General features: G+C 47.1%; 1 protein-coding gene across 2 annotated transcripts in view; it reads right to left on the bottom strand.

Moving 5' to 3' along the window:
- Positions 1 to 2362: 2362 nt before the first annotated feature.
- Positions 2363 to 22863, bottom strand: part of LOC126542458 (uncharacterized) — a 268634-nt gene continuing 248133 nt past the window's right edge. The window contains exons 4-8 of one of the 2 annotated variants that reach the window (XM_055077259.2): positions 20160 to 20177; positions 15055 to 15265; positions 13283 to 13763; positions 11385 to 11434; positions 2363 to 8826 (exon numbers count right to left, since the gene is read on the bottom strand). In XM_055077259.2, the coding sequence (XP_054933234.2) occupies positions 13309 to 13763; positions 15055 to 15265; positions 20160 to 20177 (684 nt within the window). In that variant the 3' untranslated portion in view covers positions 2363 to 8826; positions 11385 to 11434; positions 13283 to 13308. The remainder of the gene's footprint in view (positions 8827 to 11384; positions 11435 to 13282; positions 13764 to 15054; positions 15266 to 20159; positions 20178 to 22863) is intronic. The other variant, XM_055077260.2, reaches the window with a different exon arrangement.

Genomic DNA, 22863 nt, shown 5'->3' with positions numbered 1-22863 from the left:
TGGGATCACCAGGGCTCCTGTATAGGTGCGGAGCTTCACTTCTGTCGGGTTGAGCCTGGCTGATGAAAGAAATTGGCGGTATTGTTTGAAAGGCATGACTGTGACGGCGGCACCTGTATCTAGCTCCATAGGGATTGTCACATCATTTACTTTCATCGGTACCATGATGGGCTCAATACTGGGAGCAGATCCGCCCCTTACGGCTACCACTTCCGAGCGGGATACCACCGATAGCGTTTTTACAGTGTCCTTGATGGGGCGTTTCCCACGCGACTGGCCCCGAGGTGCTACGGCAAACTCGTTGCAGGTGTCCCCTTTTGTTGCACTTATAGCATTTGTCATTTACGTGGGGACACGCTTTGCCGGAATGTTTCGGCGACCCGCAGCAAAAACATGCCTGCGACTGGACACTCGAAGTCGCCTGTACCTTATGCATAGGGTTGGCTGTAGACACACCTGTACGGGCTTCCGCAGTGCTTTTCGTTGCCGCCTCCATAGCCACAGCGCGCTCTACCGCTCTCTGAAACGTAAGCTTGCTATCCTCAGTGAACAGCACTCACTATATATCCTCTCTTAACAAGCCGCAGACGAAGCGATCCCGGAGGGATTCATCTAACGCGCTTCCAAAGTCATAGGTTCGTGCTAGCTTCCGTAGCTCGGCAACGTAATCAGAAATGGACTCGCCTTCGACTTGCTGCCTTCTGTGGAACTTTGCTCGCTCGCCAATGACCGATGGTTTCGGCGACAGATGGTCCCCCAGCGTCTTCGTTAGTACCTCGAAGCTCTTGGCTGAAGGCAGCTCCGGGGCAACCAGTGATTTCAGAAGACTATAGGTACTGGGGCATATGATGCTCAGGAATGCATGTACTCTGTCACCTTCGGGAACGCGGTTGACGATAAGAAACGACGTCAGCCGTTCTTCGTACGACGTCCAATCATTCGTGGAAACGTCGAATGGTTCCATCTGGCCCAGTTGAGCTGCAAACTGCGTCGAACCTGCACTGGCTTCTTTGTTCATGATATCAGTCAGCGAAGAAAAGAAAAAGCAGCACTCTTCAATCGTCGATACTGAACAGAGGCTGAATGCCGAGAACACTTGCCTTCCTTGACGCTGCGCAACTCTTCAAAATCCCATCTTCGTCGCCACGTGTTACGTTTTGCGCCAGGCGTGTCGAAAGGATCAGACAAGTTCCGGGTGAACGACGTTTATTAACCCATGCTTGTGGGTTGAGGCTCGGCAAGAAAGAGAGGGGCCGCTAGCAAGGGGTTTCACTGCAGCAACCGATACTACTGCTGGGCCACACCGCCATATCGCGGCAGGCGATGGAAAGCGTCTGCCGACTTGCGGGTGGCGTTGTTGGACGCCATGCAATGCATGACATTGCTTTAGTTGCTGCGTGACAGATTTTGCCTGGCGTGTCTGGCATGCAATAGAAGAAAAGTCAAGCGCTCCAAAATGGAGCCTGCATCCATGACAAATTGGTGTCATAAAACCGGTCAGCCGCGCGGCTGACAGTTATTTTTACCTATTAGGCGACAAACACTCCCGTCTGCAAAAGCACTGGGGGCAAGGCGGGAATTTTTACACGCTGTCGCTAATCGTAGGCACGCTTCACGCACGTTGTTCCGTGAGAGGAACACGCGGGCCAGCAAGTGCACTCTCCGCCTTCTTACAGATCGCTAATTCCATGGCGGCCTAGTTGTAACGGCATTGTATCCTTGAACGTGAAGTCGTGGTTTCGACTGTCAGTCGCCGCGATCACATATTGATGGGGCCCACGTTTGGTGCGCACGGTCAATTTCAATCCGGAGGTCTCCACTACGGCGTCCCTCATCGCCCATTGCGGCACATGGAGACAAACACTTGTAAATGCAGGTCCCTGTGCCATTAATTAGAGATTCCATTTGTTCGTCCTCTATTCCGTGCAAATCTAGGATCCCTCTAAGCCTGACTCGAATGGTAGCTGAAGCACTAATTATGAATTATAGAAAAAATATGAGAAATATGAAAGCCTGATGCACCATAGAGGCGGCAAAAGCGTCATATCAAGTTTGTTTATTGCTACAAGTTTTTTACATTAAGTTTCCTTCGCACGAAGACCCTGCGACTGCCTCTCCTGTGCAATTTAGTTCAGAACAAACAGCGTTTTGCGGGCAAGATACCGTTGCGTTACTTAACCTAGAATTGAAGACATGGGCGGCGGCTGAAAATAGTAACTATATTTATATATATATATATATATATATATATATATATAGTCGGTGGTGGAGACTGAATAAAAGTATGTACTAAAAAAACGTTAAGAAAAAGAAAGATAAAGAAATAATCAGAGAGAGAGAGAGAGAACGACGAGAATGAAACTTCAATGCAGATAAGACATTTATTTCTCTCCTCTTGCACGGCGACTATACACAAATGCCGCTTAGCACACGCGGCTTCGCATTCCTGTTTCTTATGTACAAACAACGTGACCGTAATCGTAGTACGGGAGTGCGTGAATGTGGGCCACTGCATGACGTCGTGGCCCTCTTGTTCGGTTCCAGACAAGTGAGTATTAAAAATTTGTGACAGGTGACACCACATGAACCCTAGGTGGAAATAATTAACCCTTACGAATAGCAATCCCAGTACCATGAATGACAGGCCGCGACATCCCTTCCTGCATATTCCTTAGTGTTTTTTTTTTTTTTGTTTCTTTTTGGTACAAAGTCGTCTGCAAGAACAGAATACTCAAAAAGGGCCAACGTCTTTGGATTACTTGTTTATGATGTGGCGCGTCAGTTGTTTGACTGCTGCTACACCAAGCGTCACCCCCTTCCTTCGTTTGACGTGACTCCTCTAAATATACCCGTGCTGAGCGCCACCACGAGGCAGCCTATGCGGAGAGTTCACGCATGGCGTGGTCTCCGAGATAGGGCCACCTCGCGGAAAGCAACGGGGAGTGGGCCTATCCGATTTGTCTTGCCAGACTGTCCAGGACTGCTCGAGACAGTGCATATGCGACGCTCACTGGCTGAAAGCACCGCCTCGTGCAGTTCGGGACTCCCGGGGAAGGGCAATCGAAGAAGCCCAGTGGTCGATTGATCAGCGGGTACCGTTATCGGCGTCCACACGTCGTGCCGTGAGGTGGCACCCACGACAGGGTCTGTCCGAGTGGACCCGGCAGAGAAACGGAAAGATGCCATACTTCAGCGGCGCTCGAAATCGCAGGTAAATACTAGACGAGTTACACAATATTGCTGGTCAGGGCTGTCTCTACTTCCATCACCGCAATACACGAATCACAAGCGAGGGTTGCATTTTTTGGTCAGCTTCGACAGCTCACACAGCTGGTGCACTGCAGATACCTTTCACTAACTTCTGCGTCAAATAACCAAGTTGTGGTGCTCACCTGTGGCCAATCGACATCGTCTTAATAATCGCATGTTGCACATCATGCGTCCCCATTTCCAGCACGTAATACCTTTAGAAAAACCACGTGCTTCTTTTGTCTGTAACAGCTCGTGTTATAAGCACGCGCTTGATTACGACAGCGTTTTTTTTATTTTATAAGTAGCTAATTTTTTTCAACATTTGACAAATATAAGCAATATTTGATGCATCAGGGTGACAGCTGTGGTACCCGGGCCACGCTTGACATCAGATAATGCTGGCAGGTGCACGTTGCAATTTTCGAAAGACGAAATATAGTTAATTCAACAATCAACTTAAGATCGCTTTGGGTTTGTTTTTGTCACCACCAAAAGCTACAAGAGTTGGTTCAAAACAATGAGCAAGCATGTGGCCCGCGTCATGGAAAAAGTGAACACATAATATATGAGAGCAGGTTATCACGTGAGATTCCTTATAGGGACACTAATGAGTAAAAATAAGTTATAAGGTATAGGTAAATTACTCTTGCCTTGAGGCGTGACCTCGATTGTTTTTTAACTGCGACAGAATAGCAAAGCTGCCTACTGAAGAGCCTGCTACAGATAACCGGGAAACAACGCAAAAACGTAAGACGGGTAGCGACTCTGCCGTGAAGTTCCCGCACCAGCTCCTTGTGACGTCATGAATTTGGCAGCGCCTCCACGGAACAACTGATTATCAGTAAAGGCAGACTACAGTGCATTCTAAAAGAAGCAAGCATTCAACCTAGTAGTTTTGAGAACATGTACAGCTCCAAAGCCGGCTAGAATACGCGAACATAGTTGAAATCCGTGACGTCACGTTGACACATCGGCGCTAAACTGGCGCGAAACTGAATAAAGCCGTAAGTTCGGCCTTCGTTATCTGCAGCTTCATCAACAATTTTTGTCATGTGACTAAAAAATGAGGTTTCAAGAAATAATTTAACCGTTTGAACTCAGTTGTTGGCCTTTAGTGTCCCTTTGATGAGCTTCACGTCTGACCTGCGCTCCCGCACAGCAGGTGACAATGTTTCAAGAGCGCGAGCGAAGTAAAATGTTTTATAAATAGTGATCCAATGAAAAACTCGAGACAAACACAAAACTCGAACGTGAAGTAGGAACGAAAGGCTAAGTAGATGCGAAGTAGAGATGCAGAACACGTAAAACGATAACGACGTTCATCCTTCTTGAAATGTTTCTTCGGCAAGGAAGAACGTGGTACTAAAAATGCATAGCCGTAGCTATCAGTGTGTCTATTTCGAATCACCGTGAACCTCCAGAACCTTTTAGCGAGCTCAGAAAGTTTGCCTCTACCAAAATGTGGTTTAAAACTGAAAATTGCGTCACTTCGGTAACGATATTGCAGACCACATCGGAAATCTAAAAAAAAAAAATATATGGACTAGCTTAAGTGACCCGCAAAAATATTCGAAGAATGGAAAGATAAAATGTAAACGAAAGACGAAAAAAAATAACAACAACGGACTACGACGGACTTAGAGAAGACGGCACTAGGAACAAACGCCCTGACTCAAACACGGACTACAATTTTCGGCAACCCAGTTGACGACCAACACACCTTCTGGCTAGCAGAAAGAGGCGGAGACGAACGGTTAACGAAAAAAAAAAGAATTAAACAAAGAACAAATTGCGGACTAGAAACCATGACCCGAACGTCGCTGACTTACCCGTACATTACCGACACACCACTCAGTGCACAAGGTTTGTTGTCATGTGCTACGCGGCGGCAAAAGCAGGCACGCTTCTGGTGTACCGCACCATATCTCCCTAGAGCAAATGCAATTTTACGGAGGCATTGTCGCGCCAAATCTTTGGCCTCTTAATGGCAGATGACTTCCAACGGCCTTGCGCAAAGCACGGTAATGCTCAAGCAATGCTTAAACAGCAATGTAGCGGTGCCGACGTGTTTGACGTTTCACAGGTGCCCTAACCAGGTTACTCTAACCAGGTCCCTCCAGGCGCAGTGGTCTGCAAAATTGTCTAATTAAGAAGCCCCATAGCTTTGGCACGGAAGCGCCTATATATAGAGATGACACAAACGTACACCTCGGTCGAAAATGACAATGACAATAATAATAATAATAATAATAATAATAATAATAATAATAATAATAATAATAATAATAATAATAATAATAATAATAATAATAATAATAAACTAGTGTCGTGTGATTATCGAGCATGGGAGCCGCGCTCCGTCATTCGCGGTTTTAGTGGCTTCTCTCCCACATTTTCCTTTCACTGATAATCATTCTTCACTGCATTGCGACACAGGCGCAGATTAACAGGTGCCACTTTAAAAGATGCGTTTATCTCGATTTCATTCGAAAGTTCAGTTCTGACGTACTTCGACGCTCGTCGCAGTGCTCTTTTTGTTCTGCTTTCACAACCGTCTTGTTCAAAGAGCCAGCTCTGATCCCAATAAAAGCCTACGACCAATTCTCGCGGAAATGTACTTCCAGACAGTTACTGACAGAGTGCGCTCGATAACTCTACTGAAGAATCAGTAAAGAAGCTAAGGATGTTGATAATCCCGACTATATTTTTTTTATTAACAAGACGCAAACGCGTAACTGCGTCGAGGGTGCGACTGCTGAAGTTACATGACACGAACCGGTTAAGAAAGGAGTTATACGAGTTTATTGCGGAATATATCTTTTTTATCGCGCTCTCGCTGAACATATTAAAAAAAACCTTATGTGGTCGAATTCAATCTGCGCTCTCCAATGTACGGCGTCTGTCATAACAGACTGCGAAGTTTGAGAACACTAAACACAACTTTCTTTAATACGTTATTTTTACGCAAGCACTCCACCACATTGATTGACCACTGTGAAAGCTTTCGGTACATAAACGAAAATAATTATAGTAAAATTTAATCACACCTTAAATCAAAATGCTTTATAAGTGGGCCACTAAGAGACAGCAAGCCAATTTGAACTGTTTTGCTCCATAACGCTCCTTCTAGGCGTAATACACGCAGAGCTAGAAACCGTTTGAACTTTCAGTTATTTCGTTTATAAAGCTGCGTTTCCGAAGCTCCCTGGCGCAGCCTGACTTAATAACACCGCACCTTCCTTTCGCTTACACGTAGCCTTCACGGCAAACCTTGTGCACTGAAAGTGTAGCGGCTACGACGCACAACCATTACGAAATACGCGACTGAAGTAATGCTCCTGGAAACAAAAAACACACACACACATTATCATTCTGGCACTGGCATGAATAGCCTGAAAACAAGTATTGCCTTGCTGACAGGCGCACCACATTAGAAAATGGAACCGTAGACACGTACCAAGTAAAATTCATCGAGTGTCAAAGTAAAATCAATATGCTTGGCTTCGTGCACGCTTCGGAGCCGTATAACGTGCTCCGCAAATAACGCGAAATACAACTAATAAGTGACCCATGACAGCACTTCACGTCCATTTCATCAAAAAACAGTGTTCTTTCAGTGGCTGGGATGACGTACGAAGGTGCTCTAACTGAGAGCCAGAACTAAAATCGATTAACTTCATTTAACATCGTAGCACGCCTCCGACCACGACAATATCTACTGCGCAAGTGTGAAGCAGCACATCTTCAATAATACCAAATACCTAGAGATACCGAGCGTCGTTTACCCTGCTGCAATATTTTTTCGCACAAAATGTTTCTCTTTTGGAAGGGATCACGTCAGAGTCCCTTACAATGACTGGACTAGTAAGGATTCGTTCGCTGCACATTCGGGTCAAATTGTGTAGCGTGTCAAGAAAAGGACTCCTAGTGTGTTAAAAATGAAGTCAGTACCATCCAATGAGAATTCATCCGTACTGTCCCCTGAAACAAACTGCTCGTATTCTTTTTTTTATTTATTCTTGTTTTTTACCTATAAGTCGCCACGGGGACTGCAATATTAGGCATAAGTGTGTTAGCACGGAAACGACGCTTGGCAGCCAAATACGACCATTTTCTGGCCGATACCTTACCAGCTGCCCTTCAACTCATATCCGTGATAACGAGGTAGTAATAATATCAAAACACCGCTCCATCATCCTCAGATAATACTGCGTCCTGCGAAGCTTACACTCCTCCGGCATACTTGCAGAAAGCGGTGACGCAGCTTTGATCATGTCTCTAGCCAAGTAATATATCGTTAACAAAAATAATGATAGCGCGAGACATGTATCGCATAGTAACTGCCATCAGTGCCGACGACTTTTCGCTATTACGCTTGCCTGCAACGCGTCGCTCAACAATGCAACTCTGACGTTCCGTACTAACGGAAACTTGGAGCGTCCTTTATCAGAATTTGAATTAAATTTTACGCCATCTCCCGTATCACATGTGTCTCGCCGAAACAGCAGGGTGAGTCTTTCCTCCAACGACAGCGCACGCAAAAAGAAAGAGAGCACTAGAATTTCAAACGATGGTGGCAATGACACCCAACGTTATAGTATGTGCACGTAGCACCGCACTTCAGCTACGGGTGCAGACTCAACCATCTGTTGCCGACGAAGAAAATCTCCAAGCAATATGACGCAAGCACTGTCGAACAATGGAAACATCGCGGGCGCCTTCGGAACGGTACGGAATGATGCGCACCACCGCACACGCCAGAGGATACCGCGGCCGGGCACAAATACACGCTGGACAACGTTAGACTGCACAACTTACGCTCTATTACTTCCTGCGGACATCAGCTCTCACTTGCAGCTGTCAACAAAACACATAATAAGCCCACGAGAACAGAGCGATCGAGAGCGGCAGCAACAAGAAACATTCGTCGTCATCTCTACATATGTACAAAGCGAGGACGTTCAGCGGAGTCTCTCCGTGCTCGACGTGCGTCTTGCGTCTCTCCGGCGAACTCGCGACGATCGAAGCCAGCGGCAGTTCTACCGGTGTTCCGGCGTCTGTTCCACATGGTCGATGGTGGCCGAGTCACCGGGAAGCAAAAGCGCTGGCGCCTGAAAGATTGTGCGCGTTCACAACACCCGTGGACACAAGCGTACGCACTTACTTACGAACGAAATGAGAACAACGTGAAACGAAGTAAAACAACGCACGCGCACGCACACACACAAACGAGGGGGTTGAAGAGAAGAGTGCGGCCATGCTTGTCGGTAGATCGCACCGGCGGAGAGACGGGAGTCGGCTAACAACGGCAGCATCTGTAGAGCGTTCCTCGATGGTTTCATCGGTATGGAGCGTTGCTGCCGCCGCTGCAATGGTGCCGGCCTCGGTGACCGCAATGTCCGTTTCCAGTGACACGGGTAACACAAGAAGCACTTGGTGCTGACCGTTGCATGGTCCGCACAAGTGGTTTCCACCCGTTCAGTGACTGTTATTGGTACTCATCCTCCTCTCCTGGCTTCAGGTTCGACTGGGGAGAATCATCCTTGGTTCCAGTCTCCTAGAAGGACTGGAATCCTGGACCAAAAAGAAAAACCGAAACGGCAAGCTGGTAAATCCAATGCCAACGGTGATGGCGAATGCAGTGCGAGACTCGGCTATTTAAAAGAACGTAAATCAAGCTGTTGGAGAGGTGTACACTTTTGTTTCACCTTACACTCTGACTAAGCATGCGGCGCTAATGAGGAGGAGGAAGTGGGTATGAAATAAAGGAAAACCGCGCCAACTGTCTGGCGCACTGGTGGACGCCTCAACTGCGGTAATGCGGCGCACAGTGTGTGTGCGTGAAGGAGGGAGAAGAGAAAAAGAGAGCACTGAATACATCGCCAAAGTTCGGCAGGCGCACGAGCAGGTACGAAAATGCACATTCGCAAAGGTGTAAATTAAGCAGGAGCCAGAGCTATATCGTATTCTCACGTCGACTTCTGGTTTGCGCGAGCGTCTAACTCAAGTGCTGTCCGTACACGTATCTACACCTTCTCTCTCCCTTCTCTCGCTTCCCCTTCTCCCTTGCCCCAGCGTAGGGTAGCCAACCAGACTATTGACTGGTTAACATCAATGCCTTCCTATATTACTCTCTCTCTCTCTCTCTCTCTCACGTCCACTCATTTAGCGCTTTTGTAAGAGGTCGCTATATAGTGCACGTGCAGTAGGGCGTTGTATTCAATGTTACTTTCCTATTCACCGTTATCTTCTCTTCATCGACCTTTTTTTGCCTACATTTTTTCCTTGCTTTCAGCACGTAACTTCTTGCTTTTTAATTCTCTCTTGATTGTTCTTCCCAACAGTGTTAAGATAGCAGATAAGTTAAGCAGAAATCTGGCTCGTGTTTAGAGATTACGTGTTCCTTTTTTAGTGATGTGAAAGCATCAATGGGCCGATTGGGCGAAAATGTGGGCGGCGTCTGTAGCAGCAAAATGGCACCTAAATTCCCATTTGCTGCAACGCCCCGTCACGAACGCACCTCGCCTCGACAGGCTGGCGAATCGGAACACCTGCTGCGGCGCAAGCACGCCAGGTGTTGCGTGAGGGGAGACGGAATCGTCACGACGCCGTCACCAGCGCGACTCGACTCCGCGGGACGAGACAGGTTCTCGTCGGCGAGGCAGTAGCGTGACGCGCTTCCCCGGTCTCTCGTCGCGCAGAATGCCAGTGGCATGCGGCGTTGGCGCCGCAGCTGCTGCCGTTGTTGCTGCTTGCTGGCTTGGGCAGCTCGAACCCTTACGGTACACTACTTCCAGAGCAAAACTCGAAGGAGCGCTCAGCGGCGTTCATTCAATTTGACTTCAGTGCTTTCGCATGCACAACTCTTATGAAGTGCTTAAGTGTCCTCGCATTTTTCGTTTTTGCATTTTTCTTTTTGGAAATGACTTTGCTGACGATGTCGCCCGGTCAGCCCATAAAGAAACCCTGGCACTTCCTATACCCTTATCAAGGGCAGATGCAGCGAGGGGTCTTCGTTTATTTGCTCAAACGAACACTGAAGCTTTGTGGAACACCCCGATTTTCTCCAACTGCCGTATTCACCGGTTGGATCCTACATTGAAGCTGCAGATTTCATCAAACTTCTCCCGCCGTGATGCAACTTTACTGTGCCGCCTCTTGTTAGGGGTAGCTTTTACGAAAACTTACTCATTCCTTATTGGAATGTCCGACACATCGATCTGTGACTCGTGCAACTATGAAGAGACGATTCAGCACGTGTTGTGTTTTTGTGATCTCTATGACAACGATGAAGTGCACCGGCTTACGAGACCGTTTATAGTGTCCCTGTGCATAGTGTCCCACCCACACGCACTCAGTGCTCACTTTCTACCCTTTTCCTCTTTCTATTCCCCTTTCCCCCATCCCCAGTGTAGAGTAGCAAACCGGATGCTCTTCTGTTTGACCTCCCTGCCTTTCCTATCCTTGCTTTCTCTCTCTCTCTCTCTATGACAACGAACGCGACGTTCTTCAGAGTGTGTTAAACCGATTAGATAACAGACCATTTTCAGAGACTAAGATTCTCTGACTGTGGCTCCATGCGTCGCAGTCTTACAAAGCGACGCGGGCACTGCTACATTTCATGAAAGTGACTGGCCTCAGTGACCAATTATAGGCCTGAAGTTATGGACACCCGCATGTACTCACACCTATAGTACCTTCTTCCCTCCCTCTACTTTCTTTTCTTCCCTTAAGCTCCTTTCCCTGTGTAGGGTAGTAAACCGAACGTGCGTCTGGTTGACCTTCCTTCCTTTTCATCCCCCTCATCCTCATCATCCTTCTTTCTTGCGACTTCGCAGTCGGCCTATACACACGCCTGAGCGCTCTCAACGTGGACATTTGGAGGCAAATTGGGTACCTGTGAGAATTGCTCAGTGACCACACCAACAGCCTCATTAGCGCGGCCTTGTTAACGGCACGCGCCGGATGCCGTAAGCCGTGTCAGATTGCCGGAGGTGTGCGTGAAAGAGTTGCAGTGGATTGTGTAGGACTTTTTCACTGAAGGATGAAAAGTAGTCGACCGCACCGTTTCCTGTGAGACTACGACACGAGAGCACAACAATGAAGCGCATAAGCAAACGTCGGATACTCACTGTTGATGACCGGGAACCGGGCATGATTTGCCGCGACCCACGTTATTTACCTGCAAAGAATGTACAAAATTGAGTTGTTAGACAGGAGTGTGAAGCTGAAAACAGCGCCAAGGTAGTTGGAGGTCGCAGACAAGCGGACGAACATAGCATTTACACTCAGAATGTGAATGTGTGTGAATATATATATATATATATATACGTATATGCAATGCTCCATGCAATCTGCAAATAGTTTTTCGAACTAAATACCACGATGTACAAACGGAAAGATGGGAGCACTGAATGTTCGATAACGGTTTAGTCAGTGTCCCATCATTCCCACCGGCATTTGTCAAATTGAAACCACTTTGACAAATGCCGGTGATGCACTATGCAGAACGCAATAATGAACCATGTAGTAATATGCTTGATTCATAATAAGGCTTGCATTCACGCTTGTCGCTCTCTGAGTTGTTATCGTTGCACCTGCTACCATTCGCGTATGGACCACGAACGAAGTTCCTCTAGTGAAAGTTTTACCAAGAAACCTGCACAAGGAATCAACCCAAGCAGCTGTAAATCATCAGGACGCCTGCGCTCCCTTCTGATATATCTGAAGTCCTACACTTAGCTTCGTTCCCTTACCCTTGCGTGCACTGAACTTTTTTTTTTTTCACTGTAGTGTTTCAGCATTTCAGGAAATAAATTATTGCGGCTGGGTGTGCGGAAAGCAGAGTAAGCTGGAGGTGTAATCCAGTGATCGAGATCAGCTAGCTGTACATAGTGGTAATGGTCGATCACGAACCCTACTAACGAAAGATAAGTTTTGTGAATGGGTACTCAGATTCTTTCTGGCGGTTGTTTTGCCCGTGGCGAGAATACTTGAAACTTGGTTCCGCCTGATATGGGAAACATGCTAGCCTAGGCAATTCCTTAACTATTTGAGAAAATCCACATAAGCAATGCCGTAACTGATCCTGCTCAAGTGTAACGTCTGTGCAGCTTCTGTCGCATCAAATCGGGCTTGTATGTTACAGGCTGCATTTTTCTTACAGCGGAGCTGTTAATGGCTAGTTCCCCCAGGATCGTGTCCGTGTGTAGACACAAAACTCGCCAAACGTGGGCCGATCCTGAAGATAGTGAAATGCCGGGCCGACCCGCGGAGGCGGTGAAGTTCGTCATTAAGGAGCCCACAAACACAGCCTTGCTGGTCATCCTTCTTCCCAGAATAAAAAGGCACCGAGCTTCTCTTTTTTTTTTTTTCCTGTTTGCTATCCCGGTTGGTATCTAACAATGCATTATCATGCCTTGAGAGGCGGTTATTTTTGGCACTATGTTACACTATCAGCCATGGATGGCGCTCCCCTCACCACCGTGCTGCACCCGAACGTGGAAGTCGACCGGGACTTCGAGGGCCACTTCCTCAAGGACCTCGAGGACCAGTTCAGAACCCTGTGCAGCGTCTCAGTGGGCGTTAATTTCCCGCCTTAAGTCCAGCATTGGCGCAGTACATTTAGCCACACAAACAGCATGTGTCTGCGCCCACCTCAGGCGCGCACTTCCTCGGACAGTCGCGTCTGCGTCTGTGGTCAGAGGCGCAGTGTCTCCACGACAGCGCCTATAACGAGTGAAGAATGCGCGAACGCTCCCCTTACCGCCGTGCCTGGTACCACCAGCACCTGCATGGTACCACCGTGCCGTCTTTGCCGTCGTGTTAGACCGCACTCTCCTCAGGATCGGCGGCCCACGAAAATGGCTAGACACGAATAAATGGTGGCTAAACGCTTTAAAAGGGGGCAATCGTCTCTGGGCTCTCGACTTCTGTCCCCGCGTCCTTGCGCTCCGTATAAGTTATTCCAACGTGAACACAGCTATAATTGTCCCAACACCTGAGAGAGAGAGAACGGCGGTAAACTCACAGAGTGCGCGTGTCCACAGCTGCTGGTCACCTGGAACCGCAGTGGTGGGCGCAGGCCAGCAGCCACTGCACCAGCAGCGACACGAGCAGCGGCAGCAGGGAGCAGGCCGCCGCGCAGTGCGGTGTTGCGGCCGCCGTGAGCGCCATGCCGCCGGCGTCGTTCTGCACGGCGGCCAGCCGCCGGTGGCTCTCGAGCACGTGCACGAGCACCCAGGTGGCGTTGGCGTTGGCCGGCTTGCAGGTGTAGTTGCCCGAGTCCGCGGCGTCCACGGCTGGCAGCAGGAGGCGCGACACGGCCGTGCCGTTGGGGCCCTTGGCGACGCTCACGCGGCCGCCGCGCTCGAAGTTGATCAGGCGTGACTGGTGGTACCAGAACACGAACGCCGGAGCTTCGGGACTCTCGCTTATGCTGCACGTCAGGTTCAGCGCCGAGCCGGCCTCGACGTGCAAGTCCGGTCCGCCTAGGATGTGCGCCTTGGGCACTGCGAAGTCATTGTGGCGGTATATAGCCGCGAACACGAGGACACTGACAGCGTTGCCGCAGCACAAGACTGCGAAAGAACGTGCTATTATATTATAGGAACGTGTAATTATACTATGGCTGATTTTCCTGTATACCGTGCTCATTTTCTTGTGCGATGCGCCTGTTTCCTTATCGGGACAATGTAAACGTAGTTTAGTCGTTTACTTCGACCTAAGAGCCCTAAGAGCGCTTATGTAAACAATGCAATGCAGTCCAATTTTCAGTTGCCTTTTCTTTTTTTCCCCCCTTTTTTTAGGCAACGAGAAACACACAGGACCTAAAGTCTGGCATCGATTATCACACCAATGCTGTAGTTGATGTGGCATTGTTGCTTTTCCAAATCTAGATTATTTTTCCGTTCTAGAGCCATCAGAGTCGACGACAAAAACGGGACATTCATTCTGTTAGCTAAGGAGTGTTCTGATTTCTTGTAAGGGAAGGAGGGAGGGGATAGGGTATTTTTTTTTTGCATTGAGTAAGGCGCGCCTCCCGGCAAATGTATCTTGCTACATTTCTCGATAATGTCTCACCTTAGAAGCCGCTCGAGCTGCTACAACGTAACGAACACTGCTGCGATTATGCCTTGAACATTTAACCCCAGTGTAGGGTAGCAAACCGGACGCTCGTCTGGTTGACCTCCCTGCCTTTCCTCTCTTTGCTCTCTCTCTCTCTCTTGGCGTGGCGTTACTAAGCCCGAGGCCGGCAGATGAAATCCCAGCCGCGGCGGCCGCATCTTGAGAGCACACGTGTACGAGTGTACGAGTACACGCACACGCGTACACGTGTGCGAGAGCACACGTGTACGGTGCATTGGGTGCACATCAAAGCGCATCAGGTGGTCAAAAATTACTGCCGAGTCCCCCTCCACGGCGTGCCTCATAATCATATCGTGGCGTCGGCGCGCAAAACCCCAGAATTTAATTTGTGGTGTTTCTGCATGTGGTTTATTTCTCTTCTTTATGTTCGATGATTGTCCAGCCACGTTTTTGAACACTACACCTTATTTGCGGAATGCTGTCGTTTCGCATCACATAACCATCCGTTAACGATCCAACAATTTATTGTTGGTGGAAAAGTCTGCGAATGAATAGTTGCAAGCACCTGCAGTTACAGCTGATAATAATAATTAAATCTTTCGGTTAACTTCCTGTTAAGTAATCAGCACTCGGTTACATTATACAGTCAGTGGTTAAAATAGCCAGCGCTGCGAGAGCCGAAACGTATCCTGAGCAGGGGCCTGCGCCACTCACCGACGACGCGCAGCGAGACGACCTGCCGAAGGGGCGGGTCCGAGTTGACCAAGCACTCGTAAAGGCCGGCGTCCCTGAGCTGTGCGTCGCGTATTTGCAGCGCCCAGTTGTTGGAGAACTGCATGTGCACCGTCTGGAACCGCTCGTCCGACGTGTAACGCGTCAGGCCCACGGTCAGCAGATGAAAGTCACGCAGTCGGATCCACGACACCTGTCAGCGGAAGGAAAAATGTATTCAGAGCACTGACAAGAAAGGAAAGTATACAACATGGGCAGGTCGTTAGTATTTTTCACTGTGCAGTACATGACAGGAGCACATGAATTAGTTGTTGGTGGGGGACAGTTCCAAAATCTGACTGTCGACGCGGATGTTACGAAGTGGCTATTGTGTTCCTAACGTAGGATTTCTTGAGCAGGGGGATTATTATATTTCTTTACCCAAGGTGAGAGTAAAAGCCTTGCGTTTACAGGCGGATCCGTCAAAGTGAGTGAAGACTTTATTGCAAATGTCCGGCGATTTGGGCGGGGTGGGGCCATAAGCACCCCAGCCTAGGTGACGGCCTCGAGTCCTTGGACTCGGGCGGCTTCCTCGGACGGCCTCGATCAACTGTGGGCCGTCCTCCCGGACGGCCCACAGTTGATCGGCGAGGTCGTGGCTGAGCAGGGACGCCTCCCAACGCGCCCCTCGGTTCGAGACTGCCATTTCTACCCCGTTCGTCGGGGACTCCTGCTGCTCGCTACCGGTGCATGCCCACAGCATGTGCTGCAGCGTCGCTCTGCTTCCGCACGCTTTACAGTTGTTGGACTGATAAATGTCGGGGTAGCAAAGGTGAAGTATCGCCGGGTTCGGATATGTGTGTGTCTGCAATTGCCTCCAAGCAACTACCTGTTTCTTGTTTAGTTTGGCGTGCGGTGGTGGGTATTTACATCTGTTCAATCTGTAGTGTTGCGTGATGTCTCTGAAAGGGTCATGCGATCCCCCCACGTCCACTCCCGCATCACTCTTGCGGTGGGCGAGACGTCGGGATTGCCGGCGGGCGCCGCGGCTCGGCATGTAAGTCCTCGAGCCGTGGCGTGGGCCGTCTCGTTTCCCGGGAGCGGAGGGTCCGTGTGGGCGGGGGTCCATACGAGGAAACGGTCGTTTTTACAGCAAATATTGCCCTGTTGAATTTGGAGAATGCGGGCCGCTTATCGGGAGATCCGGCCGCTAGCGTAGTTGCGTATCGCTGCCTGCGAGTCGCTTATTATCCCCTCGGCGTTCGTGGTGGCTACCGCGAGAGCTATCGCTGCTTCCTCGGCCGCCTCCGTCTCTTCCGTGCGTATCGTCGCGCTCGCGACGCATGCTCCGCTGTGGTCCGTGATTGCGACCGCGAAACCACGTCGCCGCTCGTAACGGGCCGCATCTACGTAAACAGTTTCTTTGTTGTCGCCGTATTTCTTTTGCAAGTCTCGCGCGCGCCTTTTGCGCCGGCCAACGTGATGCGTCGGGTGCATGTTCTTAAGGGAGAAAAGAAATTCTTTATCGGTGGAGCTAAGCCCGAGAACAGCGCGCAGAGACAATTGGTGCTCGACCGCGGTGCGTAAAACCTTCAATTTCTCAAGGCTCACACGGTTCTAAGCTGTTAACAGCGGAATCTTTGCTATATTGCGTCATAGGTGCAACAGCGTCCGACTGTAGTAAAAAGGTTCGTCTCTGGAACTCGCAAAATCTGTGGCAAGCCATAGTTTAGGTCTAGCGCAATACATAATGCCGGGAAACAGATATAGGTAACATAATGACTCTATCAAGCTGCGATGTTATTGCCTAACTTGCATGTGGTTTGCGTGTGCCTGGAATGTACCACTGGTACGGCGCACGCCGTGCGTATAGGTGTCTGAGTGGTATGCCAGGTAGAAACGGAGGGCGTCCTTCCTACGCTGCGAAAACTGACGCGATGAAGTTGAGCAGTACCGTGAGTTTTAAAACACCGGTTTCAATATTGTGTCTCTCTGCCAGCTCATTTATGCATATACTAAAAATCATAGATTTCATCAGTGTATCTATTCAAAAATGTCTGTCCATGCGCCTGGCATACAGAATACATTAAGCAAAAAGATTTGAAATCACCGCGTTCCAAATGACTTACTGAATCTTATTCAGCTGTTTGTGTGTTATGGAGTGGTTATAGCAGAAGAGTTCAGCTACGAAGTTTAATTGCTATGACAGCCATTTATAAAAATTTTCATGAGGCTGTTGTTTTTTTCCCTTCAGCTGTTTGTGTGTTACGGAGTGGTTATAGCAGAAGAGTTTGGCTACGAAGATTGATTGCTTTGACAGCAATTTATAAAAAGTTTCATGAGGCTGTTTTTTTTCCTTCATATTTCCCCTTCATGTTCACTTATGCTGTCAGCTGCAATCCAGAGGTGCCGTAATAACAAGTGAAAGAGATAAGGTTGTCATGTTCTCGCCACTAGCAACAAGCCGATGAAATTCTTCGATTTGTCTGTCTGAGTCTTGCTCGACATAAAAAAAAGCATCAATTCTTGTAATTTCGCAGGACAAATAGTTGTAAATTTCCACTTGTTGTCTGTATCCTCATATCTGCGCAGAGCATGTTTATGTGACAGTTTATGCGCGTTCGGTGACCGTTTTATCTACCACTACAGGTCACTCCAAACTGGGATCAGTAACGTATACCAAACATCATTTCGCGCACAGGTGATGCAAATGTTGCGGGTCTATTCATTAGCCCATATTCCTTGCTTTTGCGAAGCTCTATACCAACCAACGCAATGCTATTACCAAATAAGATTACCTTTTAAAAAACATAAAAAAATGACGTTACCGCCATTAGTTGTGTGCTTGATAAACAACCATGTCTACACAACGCAACGAAGCCCGAATGCGTGGCTTAATATTCTGATGCTATTCGACTGGGCCGTGTGTTGGTGCCCATTTATTTCTTGATTAGAAGCGTGCATCGAGATGAAAAGGGCCTTGAAGGGACGCAGCTAGAGCAAGGATACTGTACTTTGTAAATTTGTCGGGCACTGGTTTGCGGCTGACATCTAGGCCGGCGATACAAGCGCGCGCCTACTGGCGGCGAATGGCTCGTTATGTTGGCACGAATACCAATCGATGCACTGCTAAAAAAAAATCACGAATCTTGCATGTCAAAACGGCGATCGGATCACGAGGCACACCATAGTGGGGAGGGCTTCGAATTAATTTTGACTACACGGGTTTATTTAACGTATACACACAATGCACGGTACACGAACGCTTTCGCATTCCGCCCACATCGGAATGCGGTCGCCGCGGCCGGGCTGAAACCCGCTACTTCGAGCTCAGCAGCGCAAAATTAACGAACTGTTACAAAACCGAACATTTTCTGTTCTGGTTGACCTGCCTGCCTTTCTACTTTGTTTCATTATTCATCTCAACGCACTGTTGCAACATCCCCCCCTCAATACTCACAGAAATTGCAAGAGTAACTTCATATATGCTTGAGACTACCCTAATATCGCGCCTAGTTAGGTACAGTTGTACTGCAAACACGGCCTGTATCACAAATCCCGAGGACGCTCGAAGGCCGTTGTTGGCTGTATCTGCATAGACAACACGTTATTACGGTTTCGCATCTGAATGTCATGCATATACATGCGCTGTTCAGCTATATCGCTTAATAAATGAGTACCTGTTCTATCCTTTTAATGGCTTAGATTATTATTTCAGCAACCTCACAGGATACGTACTTTCACGTTGACGAGTGAATACAATTAACGAGTAGCGCAACTCGAAACACGAGAAATATTCCAGACATAGCTGTGTTCGCAAGGAACCACGTACCGTCATAAAGAGTTACTCATGTGAGGACGATTCATCACCTGTGGCGAGCATGCGAATGTTAATTTTAAATTAAGTTGTTGGGTTTCCTAATCTGCGCAGCGGAGTACGAGGAACGCCGCAGTGAAGTGCCCCGGGTTAATGTTGATCGCATTGGTTTGTCTAACGTGCACCAGAATCTGGGTACACGAATCTTCTTGCATTCCAGTCAATCCAAATCAGGTGCCATGGTCAGAAATCGAACTCGCAACCTCGCGCTCTATGGCGACTGAGCCTCCGCGGAGGTACTCGAAAGTATAGACCAGTGTGGCATTGGTTTTACGAGAAGAATGCTTTGTAAATACGGGCGCACATATATGTACAAGTGAAAAAATAGCGGGAAGAAAATGCGTCCCTTCTTTCTTCTTTCTTTGACTTTTAGCCATTTAGTCACTGAGTACATCCCCCCGAAGGGAACACTTAAAAAAAAAATTCTAGAGAGGCACCTTGTTTTTTTTTTGTTTTTTTTTTTTTTTTTGAGTAAGTCGCAAATCGTGCACGAAGCAAAACATTAGGTGCCTTACATTAGCCCCACAAATCCCAAAGACCACTCCAGCTGAAAGAAAGTTGCAACAACTTGATCATGGAAAGTACGTTCGCAGTAAAATAACAATGAAGCGTTATCTGCCTTAAGGATAATCATAATAGCTATTAAGCAATTAGTAATTGGTTTGCGGAGCTATCGACAAATGTGCAACTTCACTCGAGCTTAACTTAAGAACTTACAGAAATCATTGCGGGCTTTGCGTTATGTCTTTCCTTCTTAAATGAGCATTATCAGGTATCAAAAACAGCACACCAGTATGATAGGCTAGGCTTTCTGAGGTTAACTTCGCAGGCCGCAAGACAGGCATATATAGGTGTATCTTCGACACAGCTCTTCGCATCAAGTCTACAGAGCAAGCTGTCACAGTCATGTAGACGCGCATAACAGGCGACGAGTTCCATGAGCAGAATAGTAACTGATGTCCTAGGGATTAATTTTGATGCGTGCAGACAGTAAGAACAAAGGAAAGCGCTGCGAACCCAGCAAACAAAGCATGCGGAACACAAACCTCCACCACAAGAAGCAGGAACCCGTGTTAGTAAGGACTCATGAGCTTCCCATCAGACAAGAAAACTCCGCGCATGCGACCACGGAGAAACCCAATTTGTTCCTCAGCGTAACAAAGCAAATTTCCACGTCTGCAGCAACCGTGAGTTAAAAGCGGGAAACAAAACCATAATGAAAGAAACTTACTATTTGTCGGTGCGCCTTCTGTAAAGAAACGACGCCAAAGAAGAAATGAAAATAAATAATCGTGTATAACGAAATTACTTAACAAAAATAACATAATAAATACACAACCAAACGGGCCAACCACACACAAAAGTTGTCTTCAATTTAAACAAAACGCCAATTTTTAGTCTAGCCTTACCAGAGTGAAGCTACTGCGAGCGAGAATGAAATTAAACTTGTTATGCAGATGCTGTTGGAATGTGTCAAAACATGCACATATGCGTTTTTGCTTTGCTTAGGGAAACTTGCAGGAATACGGTCTGAAAGACATAGGAGGTCATATGCATCTGACTGCATTGTGCTACAACCTGACCTTTCACTCTCACACTCTAATTTTCTTTCTCCCTGACTTGGTGTTAAATTTGGGTTGGAAAATTTAACACTGATAAGCAGTCTTAATTAATTAAGACTGATTAGCTAATTAGACGAATGAAAAATAATCTGCGTATCTCCAGGCGACGGCATATATATATATATATATATATATATATATATATATATATATGCCGTCACCTGGAGATATATATATATATATATATATATATATATATATATATATATATATATATATATATATATATATATATATATATATACATACATATATATATATATATATATATTCCTTTTCTGTTTCTTTTCGTTCATTGAACGAGCACATCCGCACTATGTACAGGGCGTCCCAGCTAACTTTAGCCACAGTTTAAAAACATGCGAATGCCACGTAGCTGGACAGAACCAAGGTAATGTTGTTTGCCGTCGCCTGGAGATCGTTGAAAAAACGAAAAGAAACGGAAAAGAAATTATATATATATATATATATATATATATATATATATATATATATATATATATATATATATATATATATATATATATATATATACCGCGTTCAAAGTATGCGTGTGATACTGACTTTGTTGTGAGTATCTCACTAGAGCATATGCGCGGAATGATCTTTTTTTTTTTTTATAGCGCTTTCAGGGCGTACGAAGTTCAAGGAACGCATATATGAGCGTATACAAGGAGCAGCGCCAGCAAGCATCATGTTGAATTGAAATTTACCAGACCCGTCGTGGTTCCTTTGTGGCTATGGTGTTAGGCTGATGCTAAACACGAGGTCGCGGATTTGAATCCCTGCCATGCTGGCGGCATCTCGATGCACGTTATTAAAGAACCCCAGGTGGCCCAAATTTACGGAGTCCTCCACTACTGCGCGTGCCTCAATCAGATCGTGGTTTTGGCACGTAAAGCCCCATAATCTAAATTGGCCATGAGACTCTACTGCACCGTCCATCGATCCTCAACGCACACAACTTCGCCTGCCCTATATTCAGCATGTCTTGTCGTTCTCTGAAAGCACGCTGTTTCACGCAAACGATGAAGCGCTACCGATAGTAAACAATGTAAATCACAACTTAAAAAAAAAAAAGAAGAATGTGAGTGGGACACGTTTCCACCTTTATCACCCTGAACCACAATTTTCTAGTTATTCTTGATTTTCTTTTCCTTTTTCGTTCTTTTTTTTTCACTTCGTTTGCAAAGCTGAACTCTAGCATAAACGTGCGATTTAATGCTCAATACAGATGAAGGGGCCACTTTCAGACATTTCGAAATTGCCGTGCGAGGCAATTTCCCTGGAAAAGGAATTCAGGCGAGTCATTTTAGAACCGGCTGTTTCTGCGTTCAGACAATAGAATGAGCGCACACAGGAATGGATAACTTAAGGAGCAGCAATCGGCGTGATAATAAAGTTGAATGGCATACATCTGTTGGTTTACCCATTGTGGATTTGCTTCGGCCGAGGTAGTCCTACTTTTCGTCCTAGAGCAGCTCCAAACAGTAAGTAATGTCGAATGCATGCAGTCGTATGGACAATTGGCTACGGCGTAAATGGGGGAGGGGGGGGGGGGGGGTGAGGCAGGATTCGTACGACCACAGAGTAAAGGTTGGGCCACATTCTTGGATAATTTAACCACGCCACTACAAAAAGCGACAAAGTCTATTAATATTTCGGACAAGTGTCCAAAACCTAGACGACAATGTGTCTGATTTTTGCGTGGATGTGCAGGACAGGATTTTGGCTCTAAGGGCTTCAAACGGGCCTTTGTAGCAGCTTGGAACCGTTAAGAGCGGTAAATTAAACAGCACGTGAACTTGGTACCGATTAGACGACTGTTCATGCAGACATCTTCAAAAATTTATTATTATAATATAATACACTGATTGTACACTACTAAACATTATTTTTGATGTTGATGTCATGTGCATGAAAAACGCTTAGTGCACATTTATCGCTTTAATCCTACCCCGGCGGGCGTGCTTCGTTTCTCTTGTGTGAGTGTATGTGCGTGCGTACAGTGCGCGTGTTTTCAAAATGTCAATTCTTGTTTCCTTAAAGCACGATTATTCCTTGTAACTCTTTCCATTGGCCCACCGGCTCTCAACTGAGAGTGGGAGTATTGCAAATAAATAAATAAATAAATAAATAAATTAATTAATTAATTAATTAATTCCTGCATGCCGCACACAGCAAAACAGTGCAAGCGCACCATTCGCTGAGATATCTCTCACCTAGACGAACCCCCAGCGCTGCGTCAGTTATCCCAGAAGCGAACCAAATGCCAAGAAATACTTGAATAATATATGAACGACGTACGCACCC

This window comes from Dermacentor andersoni, chromosome 2 (assembly GCF_023375885.2).
Source record: "Dermacentor andersoni chromosome 2, qqDerAnde1_hic_scaffold, whole genome shotgun sequence".
NCBI lineage: Eukaryota > Metazoa > Arthropoda > Arachnida > Ixodida > Ixodidae > Dermacentor > Dermacentor andersoni.
The sequence above is the reverse complement of the archived record's forward strand: the minus strand, read 5'-3'. Positions and strand labels throughout refer to the sequence as shown.